The sequence below is a fragment of the Crocuta crocuta genome, unplaced genomic scaffold (genome assembly GCF_008692635.1).
Source record: "Crocuta crocuta isolate KB4526 unplaced genomic scaffold, BGI_CrCroc_1.0 scaffold19, whole genome shotgun sequence".
Classification (NCBI taxonomy): Eukaryota; Metazoa; Chordata; class Mammalia; order Carnivora; family Hyaenidae; genus Crocuta; species Crocuta crocuta.
Window position 1 is genome coordinate 4,427,080 of NW_027551565.1, and position 17,013 is coordinate 4,444,092.

The 17,013-nt window shown below is 35.6% G+C and overlaps 1 protein-coding gene across 1 annotated transcript in view; it reads left to right on the forward strand.

Moving 5' to 3' along the window:
- The window catches only part of LEKR1 (leucine, glutamate and lysine rich 1), a 171,177-nt gene that overhangs the window by 102,223 nt on the left and 51,941 nt on the right, over positions 1-17,013 (forward strand). The window contains exon 6 of the mRNA XM_077750101.1: positions 10,262-10,343. Coding sequence (XP_077606227.1) covers positions 10,262-10,343 — 82 coding nt within the window. The remainder of the gene's footprint in view (positions 1-10,261; positions 10,344-17,013) is intronic.

Here is a 17,013-nt window from a genome sequence, read left to right on the forward strand (position 1 = left end):
TTGTTGCATTTTTAAAAAATAGCTGTATTGAGAAATAATTTAAATATCATAAAATTCATCCATTCTAAGTATACAGCTTAATGGTTTTTAGGATATTTGTAGAGGTACACAGCCACCACCACAATCTAGAGCATTTCTATCACCCCAAAAAGAAACATCATAGTCATTAACAGCCACTCTCCTTACCCTATTGCCCTTCCCCCATCAATCATTAGTCTGCTTTCTGTCTCTGTAGATTTGCCTGTTCTGGACATTTCATTTAAATAGAACCATATAATCTGTGATCTTTCATGTTTGACTTCTTTGACTTAGCATAATATTTTTGAGTTTCATCCATTTTGTAGTATACATAAGTACTATATTCCTTAAGTAGTAGATTCTCTATTAAAGTGAAAAATGATCATAATGAGCAGTGAGGTTTAGTTGAAAAAAAAATAGTGATCCAACAGTCAAATATTTCTGCCTTCTGGCTCTATTTATGCCTTTTATGGCATTTTGACAAGTTATTAATTTCTTTGACTCAATTACTTCATCTGTGAAATGGACATATTGATAGTGTTTCTTACCTATCTTAGAACATTAGCAAAATTAACAAAATCGACTATAGGAACCCTTAGAGAACTATACAAATAGAGAATATTAAATTGCATTTTAAATTGTTTTTCCTGGTATAAATAGCAAACCAAATTATTACATTTGGGATAGAGTATTAGAATTTAAAAAATACTCCTTTAATAACAAGAGGAAACTATGAATTTTAATTCCTATTTGCCCAAAGGTCCATTTGCCCCCACTAATTTATCTTCTAGCCAGCCTTGGTTAGCTTTAACAGTAGTTGAAAAGGTTGCTGTAGAAGGGAGTGGTTACAGTTAATTCAAGAGTCAGCTATTGTATGGTGGATGGAAGAATCAATGAACAGAATTCCACTGTGACTATCCCCCTCAAGACTTTAGGGTAAATTTTAGACATTATCTTTTCTTTCTTCTTCTTTTTTAATCCAATGGGCTTATTTGCCCCTTTAATTCTTTCTCCCATTCTATATACTTGTAGCCTAATGTGACTGTGTTCCCCTTCCCCCACCCCCTTAATGTACGTCCTCTTCTTCCCATTCAGTCACCAATCACCAATTAATTTGGTCATTTAGCATTATTAATTAGGTACCTATCGTGATGAAGTCTAGGCTTGTTCAGGAACAGATCTGTGTCATATCACATGAGTTCTACCCAAAGCATGCTGAATCTTCAGGACAACTTCATCCAAGCAGTGGAAAGAAAGTGTTTGTTTGCTTTGTCCCTAACACCCATATGGACACACTCCAGCCTATACTCACGAGTCATTCTTTCATACATGGACTCACTTAGGCACACAACACACCTACTGCCCCTAGACAGCCACATTTCTCGGCCAATAGCATGAGCAATAACAACGCTGGCTGAATGAGAAAAAAATCACCACCCCATGTGCCCTGTGTCCAATGTCTCTTATCTCTTACCAGCATCTCTCTCCTACTTGCTAACCACTAATACTATCCTTATATCATTAAAAAAAACCCCAAAAATCATTCCCATGAGTTCAGGTAGCTTTCCCACTGCAACCTAAATAACAGCTAATGTTCACGAAGTGCCAGGCACAATATAGTCATGGCGTACTCACTTATTATTACCCTCCTGTCCTCTTAGATTAATCACTTTTATTATCTCCAGTTTACAGATGAGATTACTGAGGTTTAGGGAATGAAGTCATTTTCCCAAAGCTACATGGTTACTAATCAGCAGAATTGGATCCTGGTTCCAGAACTGGGCTGCCAAAATTTGGGCTCTTAACCTTTGAACTCTAGTGCCTAGGAGCATTAAAACATATATATTGTTATCATTAATTTAAACTTCAGGAGAACTATGGTGCCAGATCACTTCCAGTACTGGTGGTAAGCACAAATTTCCATAAGGGGCAGGTGAAGAGATCCGGAGGACAGCAGATACCTGGTGACAGGTTATGGGAACTGCTAATGGGTTATGGGATGGGTTATGAGATGGGTATGGGTATATTTTAGGCTACTTTAATATGATTTTTCTTTGTTTGTTTCTTATTACCAAAACAAGCCATGTTCACTATCAACTAGGAAATCTCGACATTCACAGAGAGTTATAAACATTTGATGTATATCCTATAAGACTCTCTGTTTTGAATATATATTTTTATAAGAATGGAACAGTAGAGTTTTATAATTTCCAACCTCCCATTTCCCCTTTGTGAAGTTTTTCCATGTCAAAAATATTCGTAGTATTTTCATTTAGTGTGAATCATAATTATTTAATTGCATCCTAGGTTTGGACAGTTGTTTTTACTTTTTTTTTCTGTTAAAATGATATTGTGTTAAACACCCTAGCTAAATCTTTTCACATATCTGTTAGTGTTGCCTTATGATCTCTTTAGTCTTCAGATTATAAAATGTGTTTGGTTTTTTTTTTTTTGCTTGATACCTTTAAATTATATAATTGTGTGTTATAATTTTTAATGCAATTAGCACAAAGTAATTTTGTCGCATGAAAGCAAACTTTTGACGAAGTTCTTGCCCTTTCCTATTTTACTGCCATCCTAGCACAACAAGGGGAAAGGAAAAATCAGAATTCCCTGTGCCTAAAGATGTACTTCATCTCCTTCATGGTTTCGCATAAAGGTATCCTGTATACAGAAATCTCTGCAAGCATTCTGATTATAAAACACACCAATTTATTAAAGAAACTGAGTTTATATGATATATGACTCTATTTGAAAATATCTTAAATATTTTTAGATCTAAACTTCTCTATCTTCCATTTATTCATTTACTTTATTATTAACCCTAAGTATTTTTCTTTTTACCCCACAAATGTCTTTATAGGTACATGTCCATATCCATTACTAGTATTTTTTAGTCTTGAAGATTCTCATTATAACATATATGTGTATGGCTCGTGAATTTGTTTATATGTACAAATTTGTCAGAAAACAAAGTACTGTTCTAAAATATTCAGAAGTTTCTAAATCCATCAAGATTGTTCCTATGATATAGATGATGTATTATTTCTGTTTGCCAGTTGAGAAAGAGTAGTTTTAACCAGACTAATAAAAATTGAATTTAAGTCTCCACCTATCTTATCCACCCATAATTTGTAATATTTCATAAGGCCCTCCATAAGTTACCATTATATTCCTGTTATATTGGGTTGGTTTAATGTTCAGAATAAACTCCAGTGAACATTTACAAACTTTTTTTTTTTTTTTTGCATTCTGGAGCAAATTCTTGATTCTTAATATCAGAATATAATTGACTTCCAAATTTTAAATATCTCATTATCTCCTTAGCTTGATTTAATGAATATCCCTACTCTCCCTTCCCAACACATACCTAGCTAAATAATTTTCTGGTTTTAACATAACCACATCTGGACTGAACTGCAATTTTTTAGCTGTATATCCACACCTGTTCCAGCATCTGATGTATTAAAATCTCCAAATGTTATTTCAGTCCTTTCTGGCATTATGTGGAAAATGTTAATGTACTTCAAGTATACTTGTTTCAAAATAGATGTGAATCAAACCTCTGAAATATAAACCCTAAAATGAAATGAATTTTCCAAGTGGCTAGATAACCATCTGAGCTTTGTGAAATGTTTGCTAAAGTTAAAATATGTTAATTTGCAATTGATAGAGTTGAATACTCATTATAGAACTTTCTTCTATTATTCGTATATATTCTTACATCTGAAAGGTTTCTTCTGTTAATGCTCATTTAAAAAATTAAGTGAAACATTACTTTTGTAAAGGTCTAAGCTTATCAAACTGTGATATAATATATACACATAAATGTTAACTGAGTGCAGCCTACTATTATGTTCATTCATATCGCTTATATCTGATCAAAAATCCCACATTTTCAACCACGTAATTAACTACCTAACTAAATACAATTATTTAAAATATTGGAAAAATAAAACAGGTTTGGGTTTAACGGAGTTGATTTGTTATTTAAAACCTAAGTCGTCATTCTTGAAGGCAAAATGAGGCTCTTGACTGTAAGTTTTCTAATGACAAGGGGATATATCTTATTGATATTTATACACTGATTCCAGTTTGCATAGACCCTACCTATAACATAGTAGATACTCCATAAGTGCCTACTGAAGTAGAAGGACCTATTAATAAGAAAGTTACATTTTAATGCCTAGATGAATATTAGGTATTATGAATGAAAACTGTACAACTCTTTTGGTTCCATATCTTTTAACCGTAGGTACATAATTTTAAACATTTATTTACTAGCATCCTTATTTCTACTATCTGCAAAATTTCATTCATTCATTCAACAATTAATTTTTGAGTATTTTCCATGTCTCAAACACTATGAATATAACATAAGGTTTCTGCTATCATAGAATTTGCATTCTATGTAGTTTACATTGTGAAGACTAAATTAGTATAACGCACTTACAATATAGTGCTTGGTACATGGTAAGGACTCAACACTTAACTAGTTATGATAATGCTGATAGAAGACAACTTTATATAGATGCTATTCAAAGCCATGAAACTAGATGAGGTCTGCTAGAGAGAAAATGCAGGTAGAGAAAAGGGCTATGTACTGAACTCTGGTGCTTCCTAACATTTAGAGTATATCTAAGAATAAGGACCATCAATAGAGACTGAGGAAACAATAGCCAATGAGGTGGGAGGAAACCAGAAAGTATATAGTATAATGGAGACACGTGTGTTTCAAAGAGAAAACAAACAATTGGGTCAAATGCTGCTAAACGTTTTAATTATGAAAGAATGGTGAGCTGAATTTTGGAATTGCCAGGGTAGTATGTCATTAATAACTTTAAAAAGAGCTATTTGTAAAAGAATGAAGAAGAAAACTCGATTAGAGTAGACAGAAAAGAGACTGGGGAAAAGGCAAATCATGAAAAAAAAGACAGGACTGACTAAGATGTGTAAGATGAGATGATCAGCTTCAGCAGTAAGCAGAGAATTGCAGATTACCAACGAGACACTACTTTGCACCCTGTGGATGGGCAAAAAAAAATGTATATCTTTTTAAAAAAAAATTACTATTTTTGAGATAGAATGTGAGTGGGGGAGGGGCAGCGAGAGGGAGACAGAATCTGAAGCAGGCTCCAGGCTCCAAGCGAGCAGCAAAGAGCCTGATGCGGGGCTTGAACTCATGAACCAGTGAGATCATGACCTGAGCCAAAGTAGGCCACTTAACCGACTGAGGCACCCTTCTGCCCGTAAAAAGCTCTTTTTAATAAATATAGGAAAGCAGAGGACTTCATTGAGTGAGGTGGGAGGATACAATCGTGCTCCATCCTGGGAACCATTTGGCATTAGTGAAGTATGTGTATGCCTGTGACCTCTTACTCCAGAAAAATTCCCTTGAAAGTACACAAGAATACGGGTAAAAAGCTTTTGTTGCAGGATTATTTGTGGTGACACAAAGTTGCAAGCAAGTAGGTTTCATCACTATGGGACTAGATCAGTAAAATACATAGGTGCATGCATTAGACATTATATGACAGAAAGGAATGAATCATATCTGTGTATGGCTATGTGGGTAGATCTCAAAAACAATGTGTAGTGAAGCCAAGTAGGAATTAAAATGAGATTTATAGCTTAACACCACTTGCGCAGTTTTTAAAAACACCTGCAAAAAGTACTATTTTTTTTCACACCTAAGAAGCAAGTTAAAAAGTGTACTTTAGGGGCGCCTGGGTGGCTCAGTCGGTTAGGCGTCCGACTTTGGCTCAGGTCATGATCTCATGGTTCATGAGAAGACAGAGCCTGGAGCCTGTCTTCAGATTCTGAGTCTCCCTCTCTCCCTGACCCTCCTCTTCTCACTCTGTCTCTATCTATCTCTCTCAAAAATAAAATAAAACATTAAAAAATTTTTAAAAAGCTTACATTAAGTTCACAAGCACTGTAGAATGGTTCCCTGTGGAATGAATTATTCCCAAATCCAAATAATATATCCAAATATCTTTTAAAAAAATGAAATTAACAACCCCCTTGTCCTTGTTATTACATACCCCTCCAGCTATTCCAAGAATCCAATGAGTTGTCTTTAATTAGTTTCAGCCTCATCCCCCACTTCCACATCAAGTTCTCTAACCTTTGTCTTCTTTTGTGCCTTGAACACACAGAACTGAGTTGATCCTTTGTGCAGAGCATGCTATCATCCTTGACTGTACAAGCAAGATTCGTCTCTAAAGTATATATACAGCACTATATATATATATATATGTATATAGATATTACATATATATATACAGTCTTCAATTTCTCATTAAAAACAATTCCCCTTGATCTGGATCTCTGGGGGCCAATTCTTCTGCTTGTTTGGTTTTCTTCTTCTTCTTCTTCTTCTTCTTCTTCTTCTTCTTCTTCTTCTTCTTCTTTTTTTAATTTTACATTTATTTATTTTTGAGAGAGAGAGAGAGAGCACGAATGGGAGAGGGGCAGAGAGAAAATGAGACACAGATTCCAAAGCAGACTCCAGGCACTGAGCTGTCAGCACAGAGCCCGAAGCAGGGCTTGAACCCACACACTGTGAGATCATGACCTGAGCCAAGTCAGACGCTTAACTGACTGAGTCACCCAGGCACCCTCTCATTCAGCTTCTTGAACCTAGACTGTTTCCTCCACTTTGAACCAGATTTTTTTTATTTATCCAGAAAGATTTAAGCTTGAAATATCTTTCCACTATGAAGGTTCTAGTCATTGTTTTCTCAAACATTATCCTGAATATACTCTCGAAGTGACTGTAATGTTTTATATCCTTCTATAAAATAACTATGAATACCTTTTGTATTTGTAGTTTCTAGAAACCTTTTAGAATAACAGCATTCTCTTAAATGACTAATTACTCCAAATCTGATGCCTGTGTAATGCTATCCAGCAAGCAGCTGGCTTCATGTGAAGAGAGGCTAAGAGCTCTTTTTTGTCTTGTTCATTTAAAATCATTTGCTTCTTATTTAATATCTGTAAAGAACGCAGTCAAATCATAGTAGAATTTGCTGTTGTAAATTTTGGATTGTTTCCATGGGTTCCGCCTTACATCTGCATGGTGTTTAAAGCCAATGCTTCCTTTCTTTTTGTAGGCATTTAAGGCCTTTTGCCTCATAATCCAATGTCATGCTGAATGACAGAAAATTGGAGTTGAATTTATTTCGCTATAGAGAAGGACTGCACAGAACAATACACTTATTTAAGAACTCTTTGCCTCAGGAACTGAAGGAGCTGTCTTGTGCAGGTGGCTTAATCTTTCTGGTTCTTATCCTAACTATGCTCCTTTATTAAGGACAGGAACTGGGGACTCTGCTTCCAAAAACAGCACGACCCTACTAGTCTACCAGAATCAATAATAAACTAATAGTGTGCTTATTCCTTATTCGGAATAGTGAAGACATGTTCTGTGTGTTTTTAAAATTATTCTTAGTACTTCTTTATTAGAGAAAATGTAACCAAAATTAAAAATCAAGCAACAACAATAACAACAAAAAACAGCCATGAAAATATATTAACTCTTAATTATACACTGCTGGTCTGTTTACACTATGGAGTATTCATAATGAATCCTTTTTTTTTCTGAGTTCTATGTGGTATCTTCTTTGTTTATATAAAGTGATTTCTTTGTTGACATTGCTTGCATTTTCCGTTTCCATTTACCTCACAGCCTTCTATAGTTTTTGTGTTGTAGAATAAAACGTTTATTTCTTTTCCCCTCTTTTGACTCAGAGACGCTGTAAATACATAGTAAATTTTCTGAAGTAAGTGGCTTCTTCACTCATTGGGCACTGCAAATTAGACCAAGCTATCTATGATTACCTTGAAACGGAGAAAGGGATATTCGGGTGGGTATACAGAGAAAATAATACTGGAAAGTATACTGGGTCATGACTGTAGTTTATTTTCCCTTAAACATACTAAATTCTGGAACTATGATGTACAAGTATATTCAAATGTGATCTTAAGAATACTTTCCAGTTCTGTAAACATGCTGTCATTTTTACTATCTACTGTTCTACTAATTAGCAGGTAATTGAGAATTGGATAAAATTCACATATCAAGTACCAATTATCTAGAGTTTGTTTTCAAAATAATCAGTTCTTCCTCTTAATAATAGCTGTACTTAGGAGTGATAACATGAAGTTTATTAGATGGGCTCAGACCCATGCTTTATCTAGTTTAAGATTATGTCCTGACAAAAGCACCAAGGGACATTAATAAGAAGGCATAATAGTTCTCTCTGATGTCAGTGTCATAAAATTGGTCACAGTGATACCATATTTGTCTTAATATCTTTCATTAATTACATTAAATTTTGAATTTTCAAAAATTACATCTAAACCACGTCCTGGAGTTAATCTGCTAATTTATTACATATTTTATGAAAATAATACTTTTCATTTGTTAAGTATATCTCTTTGAAGATTCTTAGATATGTTAAATAGATCTATAACTACATGAACCATACTTTCATGGACAAATATCATATCCCCTTGCAGCTTTTACAGTTTGAGTCCATGTAGGAGAGTTAGAAAGGTAAGGACTTTGGGATGAGTCCAACCTGAGTTTGAATCACAGGATCACGTCTAACTAGTTATGTGGCCTTTGATAAGTTATTTACTCAGGTCCTCCTTCACTGGTAAAAATAAAATGTGTATCTGTCTTTCATAGTAGTTGTGTTATGAGTGAAATGATATAGGAGAAAGCATTTTTTCATAGTACCACATAGGGCACCATCAATAAACAGTAACCTCCATCCCTCATCCCTCCTTATTCTTCAGAGGATGGGTTGAAATATTTTGGCTGTGCCTTAGTGAATAGAACCTCTTTGCAAATCCATATGAACCTAATAACAAAGCAATACATTGTGCAACATTCATAAGAAACCACTTTGTTCCGGAAAGTAGTACTCAAAAATAAATTCTTTACATGTATGTTACCTTTTCCTTCATGTAATTACTCAGTCACTGGGAAAGGTGTACCCCACAAATATTATCTACCATACTGAATCTTACTTTGAGGGGCTATCCTCTCAAGTTGATCACTTTGGCTAAGTTAAAACCTTCAGTCTAAACGGTTGGCTAATGCGTTTGTCCATTGGAAGATACCGGGCAAAAGAATCAGAGAAGCTCTCCCTTTTTTCTCATCTGAAAAACGCGGCTATTTGCACCAGATAGAAGTTTGAGAGACAAAATTAAATAATGTATGTGAAAGTGCTGATAAACAAAGATTTATACTAATGTCTGGAAAATACTAATTAAAACATTCATTTAGAGTGAATTTATTTCTGATTTAAACTTTTCTTCATAAAACAAAGCTAAGAAGGCAGATTGAGGATATAAATAGAAATGTTATGTATGTGTATGGATGCATAAAGATTTTAAAGTTTACTATTAAAAATGTTATTAAAACATCTGAACAGATATAACATAGAAATTTTATAATTCCAGTGTGCTAAATTATCTTCTCCATAGAAACCAGTTAGTCCATCTGTGTCAGTCTACTCAAAAAGAGTGCCACCAAGGGCTGTCATTGCAGTGGGGGCTCAGATCATAGTTCCCACACACAGGCTAACGGCAAGACCCACTTCATTCAAGCCATTTGTTCTTTCTAGTTTAGTTTCAGTTCTGTGTCCACACACGTTAGATACGGATTCATGAATAATCTTCCTCAAACACTGCTTGAATTCCCCAGACTATGGAAGCCAACTTCCTGCTTGTATATTCTTGGCTTTGAAAGTCATTAAAATGCCTATTAGTTGCTACCCAGAGTTAACAAATCCTTTATCAGGAGCAATGCACATGGTTGTCTATTTCAGTTCTACCAGGAGGCTTCAGTGATACTTCTCAGTTCCAGACCACAAGAGCGAACTCAGGCAGTCAGGTGTTTCAGAGATTAGCCACATGATCACATCATTCATATGTGTGTCAGCTACATAAATTTCCTTTAAAAACATCAGTAAAATTTGAGCTATTAGGTGCTTGAAAATTAGCAAGATGTTGACGGCAGAAAGAGGCCAATAAATTGGATCTGTCAAAAAACCATTATTTCCATGGGGTTTCAGAGAAGAGATGAGCTGCATATCCAGGCAAAGTGGAGTAAACAGTGGCAGTATGCTACAGGAGCTGAGTGGCAATTCTAAAAGAATATGGTTTACACTATGAAAATATCTGGACATTTAGCATGTACTAATCAGATTAATACATTGTGTCATTTCAGGTTTACAATGTCAAGTAGAGGCACTTGGGCTAAAACTTCAGAAGGCAGTGACAGAGATTGACAACTATAAAGAAAAGCTCACGTAAGATGAACATTGAACAACCTGTAAGATTTTTAGAAAGATCCTCCCCCACGCCTACCACGTGTTCTCTGTGACTCTTTGGCAGTGATTTAGTTCTGTGAGTGTGGTCTCCTGCTTTTCGCAGGTACTTTTCTGGCCTATATTGTATATTAAAGGACCTATAAATATTTTTAAATACATGAAATATTTCTTTCCCTCAGTAAGGAACTTAACTTATTCTTGTATGGAAGGTTTCCCTGGTTGTTCAAATGTAACTTAATGTGAAATACTCTCTAATTTTTTTTCTCTTAACATTCTCTCTTTCTTATCTATCCAGAAGAAACAACTTTGAAGTTGTTTTATAAAATTGCTAATTTTAAGTTCAAAAAGGTAGTATCTTTGAAGAAGCATCTTTGAGTATCTTTGAAATGCTGGAGTACTTACACTTTATATAAGTGAGAAAGAAAATATTGGAAAACAACAGATAAGAATATGCCCTTATAAAATATCCAGAGCATTAACTTTTTTAGAACAGAAGTTTCAAAAATTACTTTATGGTATAAATATCATACATCTATAATTATAACACTAAAATAGAATTTATGTAATCTTTGAAAAATAGATTTTTTTTCTTTGTGGTATATAATCTGTAGCTCTGGTTTTCAGTTCCTACATTTTGGAAGAATGGATCTCGTAAGAAATATAAATATTTAGAATGCTTAGCAACCAACTGTTGTGTTGACTATGAACTACTCCTAAGAACAGTGTGTTTAATAAAATTCTTAACAGCACAAGGAAGAACAAATTCGAAAAAGGCCTTCCAAAATGATGTATACATGAATTATTTGTCGCAAAATAATTTGTTTTTGAAAAACAAGAGGAAACAAATATTCAAGCTTTATAACACTGTGGTTAATAGTACAGTAAATATAGTAGTTCAGCCATCTGTATATGATGGCTAAGGTTGAAGGAATGAGTGACAGGAGGTCCTTGGATGACTCACTGAGCCCAGGAAGCAACTTTTTAAGCATAAAAAAGAGAAGCAAAATGTTGAGTGCCNTTAGGGAGGTTGGCCATATGGATGCCTCATGTGGAGGGCAACCTAATCAGGCCACAGCTACTGTGTGACTTTGACTCTTGTAGCTCAATAAGTGACAAAGGCACATTCCAGGAATAGAAAAGTTGGGCTTATACCTAACTAAACTAAAAGGGAATTTATGGACCCATCAAGACTCAACATATGGAACAGGGTCCTGGCAAGTTAGGAGAGAAGCTAACTACAGAAATAAGCGTACTGAGGAAAAATAATAAAGCTCAATGGTTGTTATATGAATTGATTTTTACTGGATCAGTTGGCACAGCAGTTTCTATATATATAAGGAACATTCCCATTTAATATTGACACATGCTTTGTGGTATTTTTTATTAATTATATTTTTAACATAATTTATAATGTAAGTGCTGAGAAATAAGAGTCAGAGTAGACTGGAGTTGGAGTGAGAAATACCACCTCATTAAAGTCCATCAAATAAATTACCTGGAGGAAATCACTATCCAATTGCAAAAATGCTGATACTTTTGTTTCAGGTTCTAAAACTGGTGCTTCCTGCTGATAAAAGAACTTTTTTATTTTTAATTTGAGAGAGAGCGAGAGCGAGTGAGCATACAAGCAGGAGAGAGAGGCAGAAGGAGAGAGGGAAAGAATCTCAGGCAGACTCCACTCACAGCATGAAGCCTGATGCAGGACTTGATCCCACTACCTGGGATGGTGATCTAAGCCAAAACCAAGAGTCAGATGCTCAGCCGACTGAGCCACCCAGGTGCCCCTATAAGAGCTTCTTAAAATTAGAAAATGGACAGAGTATCCACTTTTAGAAAATTGTGTTATGAAAGACCTACTTAAATGGCCCCAGCTGCTGGAGACCTTTCTCTATGCTGACTGTATCTTGCTTTTCCATCTCTACTCCATCCATCCTCCTTCACAACGAGGATAGAGTAGGTTGGGCATTTAGGATCAGAGCCTGGGACTGTTCAGCATGCTCAGAGCTCAGGAGGTTCCCAGAAGTCAAAATAATTCACTCAAAATTTTTGTTATACAATTTTATAAATTGGAGATTTACTGTCTATACCCAAACCTTTTAGATCTTCCAGAAATTGGAAGTGCTGTGAAATAAAGTTTCTTTAAATTTTTAATCCTCACCTTTGTGGGAGCTGGAGGTGGGGATGATTTTCACCTATCCAACTAAGGGTAATTTTTGTTTCAAGAATTTTAAAGGTTTGGATATAAGTTTTGTGGATTTTTACTTAAGAGGAAGAGGCAGTTTTTAAATGGATGAACTTGAAGTTCATTTTTTCCTAAGGTTCATAAGAAAATATTTTACAAGGTTTATAAGAATTTGTTATATATTTGAAAACAGATTTAATCAGTAAAGATGCTTTGAGCTACAAGTAACAGAGGTAGAGTGGTTTCAGATTTAGTGGATCCAGTGGCTCAATCATCCTGGATCTTGATGTCCTTTCTGTCTCCATCCTGCTGTCCTTAGCACTGGCTTAACCCCAAGCCTAAGTCCCTTGTGATTACAAGATGGCTACAGTTCCAGGTACCGCATCCAAATGTGACCAGGCCGAAGACAGGAAGGGCCTGTTTTTCTGGTGTCTCCTCAGAAGGGAGAAAACAATTTTTTCCCAGAAGCCACCAAAGAGCCCTCTCCTTCTTTGGCTGGAACCCTTTACGTACCCTCTCCTAAATGAATCACTGGCAAGGGGAACAAGACTACCGCAATTAGTTTAGACAAGCAGGATTTATCCTGAAAAAAAAGATGATAATTGGACTCTATGGCCAGGAAGAAAGCTGTAACCAGTAATGCTTGCTAAAGTGAGAGAGTGATAATGAAGCTTTGAAAGCTGATGACATAAGGGAGACCAGGTAAACTTGATGACCAAGTTCAAGACATGAGGAAGGCCAGTTGTGGTGGACAGAATAATGGCCCCCAAAGATTTTCATGTCCTAATCCCTGAGATCTGTGAGTATGTTACTCTGCATAACAAAAGGAACTTTGCATGTGTGATTAACTTTTTTGAGAGAGGGATATTATCCTGAGTTATTCAGGCAAGCCAGATGTCATTGCAAAGGTCCTTATAAGAGGAAAACAAGAGGGTCAAAGTCACAAAAGTAGATGTGAAGATGGAAGCAATGTTTGAAATATTGTGATTTGAAGACAGAAGAAGGGAGCACAAGCTAAGAAAGTATGGTGGTGTCTAGAAGCTAGAAAATTCAATGACACAGAGATTTTCCCCTGGAACCACCAGAAGGAACACAGCCCTTGTGTTATCTTGATTTTAGGACTTCTTGCCTTAGAAGTGTAAGATAATCCATTTGTGTTGTTTTAAACCACTAAAGTTGTGGCAGTTTGTTATAGCAACAATAAGAAATTTTAATACACCAGTGTGTTTAGAGCCTACTGAGGATTTTGGATTTATGTGGAGGATGACGGGAAACTATTGGAAAATGTTTGGCAGAAGCGTGAACTGATCTGATTTGTTTTAAAAGGTGGACGTGGCAGCTACATGGAGAGAGGACTGGAGTGGGGGTACAAGACCAGTCAGCAAGACCAGGTGGGATAGTGTGTGTTCATGCGAGTGAAGCATGACTGGTTGACTGTAAGGCTATAGTGTTGAGATGGAGAGAAATACATGTCGGCCCAATCTGACAGGATTTATTGGTGGAGTAGCTGTGCCTGGGGAGCAAGAGACCTGGGAAGGAAAGAATAAAGGGTGAGATTTGGGGATTTTCAGCATTAGGGTAGACAATGGAGAGATAGTTGAGTATAGTGACTCAGAGCCTCGACTCTGGATCCAGACTGCTTCCAGCATTACTACCTAGTAGTTATGTCACCTCAGGCATGTGACTTCTCTCCCTAGTCTCTGTTTTCTCAACCGTAACAAGGAAGTAAGAGCTGTCTTGAAGTAGCATGAGATATATAAGGTGCTGCCCTATTCATATCATTATTGTGTTGGTATCATTTGTTGAAGTGGGAAAATCTATAAAAGAAATAGATATGGGATGAGAGATTAAGAAAACTATGCTTTTGATGTATTGGATTTGGAATGCTTTTTGGACAGCAAAGTGGAAGTATCAAGGAAACAGTTTGAGAATGACTGTTTCATATGAAGCAGTGGAATGGTATAGAAACTTGCCTTTCAAATCAAGAAAAACATACAATTATTACACCTTATTTCCTTTACGTTGATTGGCAGGGTCAGCAGGGGCCTTTCTGAAGGCTTATGCAAAGCAGTTTAAGGGAAAATATTAACCCTGTTTGCTGAGAGTAAAGAAGGAATTCAGTATTTAAAGAGATGTAGGCTTTCTTTCTATTCTCTCCAATTCTCCCACTCCCCACCCTAATGAAGTGAACAATTGTGTCATGAAGGGTGGAACATAGAAAGAATGGCTTAACCGGCATGGGGGTGGGAGCTGACCATGGTGAGGGCAGTCCTTGGGATGGTAGTCTTCCTAGATCAGCAAAATAACACATGGTTAGCAAAATAACCACTAAAACAACTATTGTCCTTTCCTCTGGATTTGGAAAATTGTATATGAGTCTGAACATAGAATGAATATCATGATGGGGCTGCTGAACTTCAAAGCATTTTTAAAAGTTTTACTTTTAATTCCAGTTAGTTAACATACAGTGTTCCATTAGTTTCAGTTATAGATATAGTGATTCAACACTTCCATACATTATTACCCTGCGCTCAAAGCATTTTTTAAAGAAACATTTTTGTTTTATTTCAAAGCAAATATATAAAACTTGGAAAATACAGGAATATATAAAAAAGAAAATCATAGTTGTATTGTGATAAATGCTTTTAGTCCTTTTTTCTAAGGACTTCTTCTTAAAGTCTACTTTTTCTAAGTACTGTATAAACTTTTTAACATGTCTTCACTTAGTGATATACCCATGTCATTATACAATACATTTATAGAGAACTATTTTTTATAACTTTTTAAGTTTATTTATTTATTTTGAGAAAGAAAGAGAGAGAAAGAGCATGCATGAGCAGGGTAGGGCATAGAGAGAAGGAGAGAGAGAATCCTAAGCAGGCTCAGTGCTATCAGCACAGAGCCCAACATGGGGCTTGATCTCACAAACCATCACGACATGAGCCAAAATCAAGAGTTGGACTCTTAAGCAATGAGCAACCCAGGTGCCACACATTTATAGATAACCATTAAATGGATATATAGTATTCCAATTTATATTTATCCAATGGATAAATATAACTTGTTTACTAATCTTTTGTTTTTTAGAATTTCTAAAATTTTCACTTTTATAAATAGGGTACTTTGAAATTCATATAGGGAAATCTTTCTATTCACATGTATTTCCTTTGGATAATTTTTGCTTGAATCAAACTTAAATAATTTTAGATACTTAATGCTTAATGATTCATTAAGATTGTACTAACTTTATTCTCAGCAGTGTTTGTAAATACCCATTTCTCCCCTACCTAGCTAATAGTAGGTATAATAACTTTAAAAGAACTAGATTGATGAAAAATTGTACTCCTGCATATTCAACTCTGTATTTTTTCCTTTGTGACTCACCTGATTATAATCTTTGCCCTCTTTCTAATGGCATGTCAATCTTTTCCTTATTCCTTCATTTCTAATGTTTTATTCAGAAATAACTTCAAACTTACAAAAAGTTATAAACATAATGGTATTACAAAGAGGACCCAAATGGCCTTTATCCAGATTAACATTTTAACCCATTTGCTTTCTTCCTCACCTTTTCCCTTGCCCCTCTTCCTTCTTTCTCTTTCTGCTCCTGTAACATTGGAACCTGGTTTCATCATCATTTATGAGTACGTCCTTACTTTGTGGCATAACAAGATATTTCAGGTATCCTTACACTGCCCCAACCTTGGAATCAGCCATTTCTCTGAGTAGTCCTGCTTCCTTTGAATAGGAATGGCCTTAGAGACCAAGATGTGAGCTCTGAGTATGCTCATACGCTCATGTGCTACTTGATTCTGGTAATGGTTTCATGGGCTTAATACATATGTCAGACATAACAAAGTATATGCACTTAATTATATGTCAGTACCTTAATCTAGTTTTCAAAAAGCAGTTAATAAAGGAAATGACATGTTTTAAGAAGATGTTCTTACAAAAGAAAAAGTAAAACTAAAATATAGTGTTCAAAGATAAAACTTGGCTAAAAAACTCTAAAGAAAATCAAAGTGATTACCATAAAATTCATGAAAATGGTTATTTCGGAGAGGAGAGGGTTGGCTGCGATTGGATCATGGACATGATGCTTCTAGGGTAGCTGGTCAGGTTTTATGTTTTTACCTGAATGGTAGTTATAGGAGTTTTCTCCTTATAATTCATTATATAATTATTTTATGCAGTTCTCTGTAGCATATAATTTTATCATATTTACAGTAAAAATGGTTTAAAATAAATGAATGTTGTGTATGTTCATGATGCAAACAATTACTTATTAGAAATTAAAGTCACTCTGGGGGCACCTGGGTGGCTCAGTCGGTTGGACGTCCGACTTCAGCTCAGGTCATGATCTCACAGTTTGTGGGTTTGAGCCCCGCGTCGGGCTGTGTGCTGACAACTAGCTCAGAGCCTGGAGCCTGTTTCAGATTCTGTGTCTCCCTCTCTCTCTGACCCTCC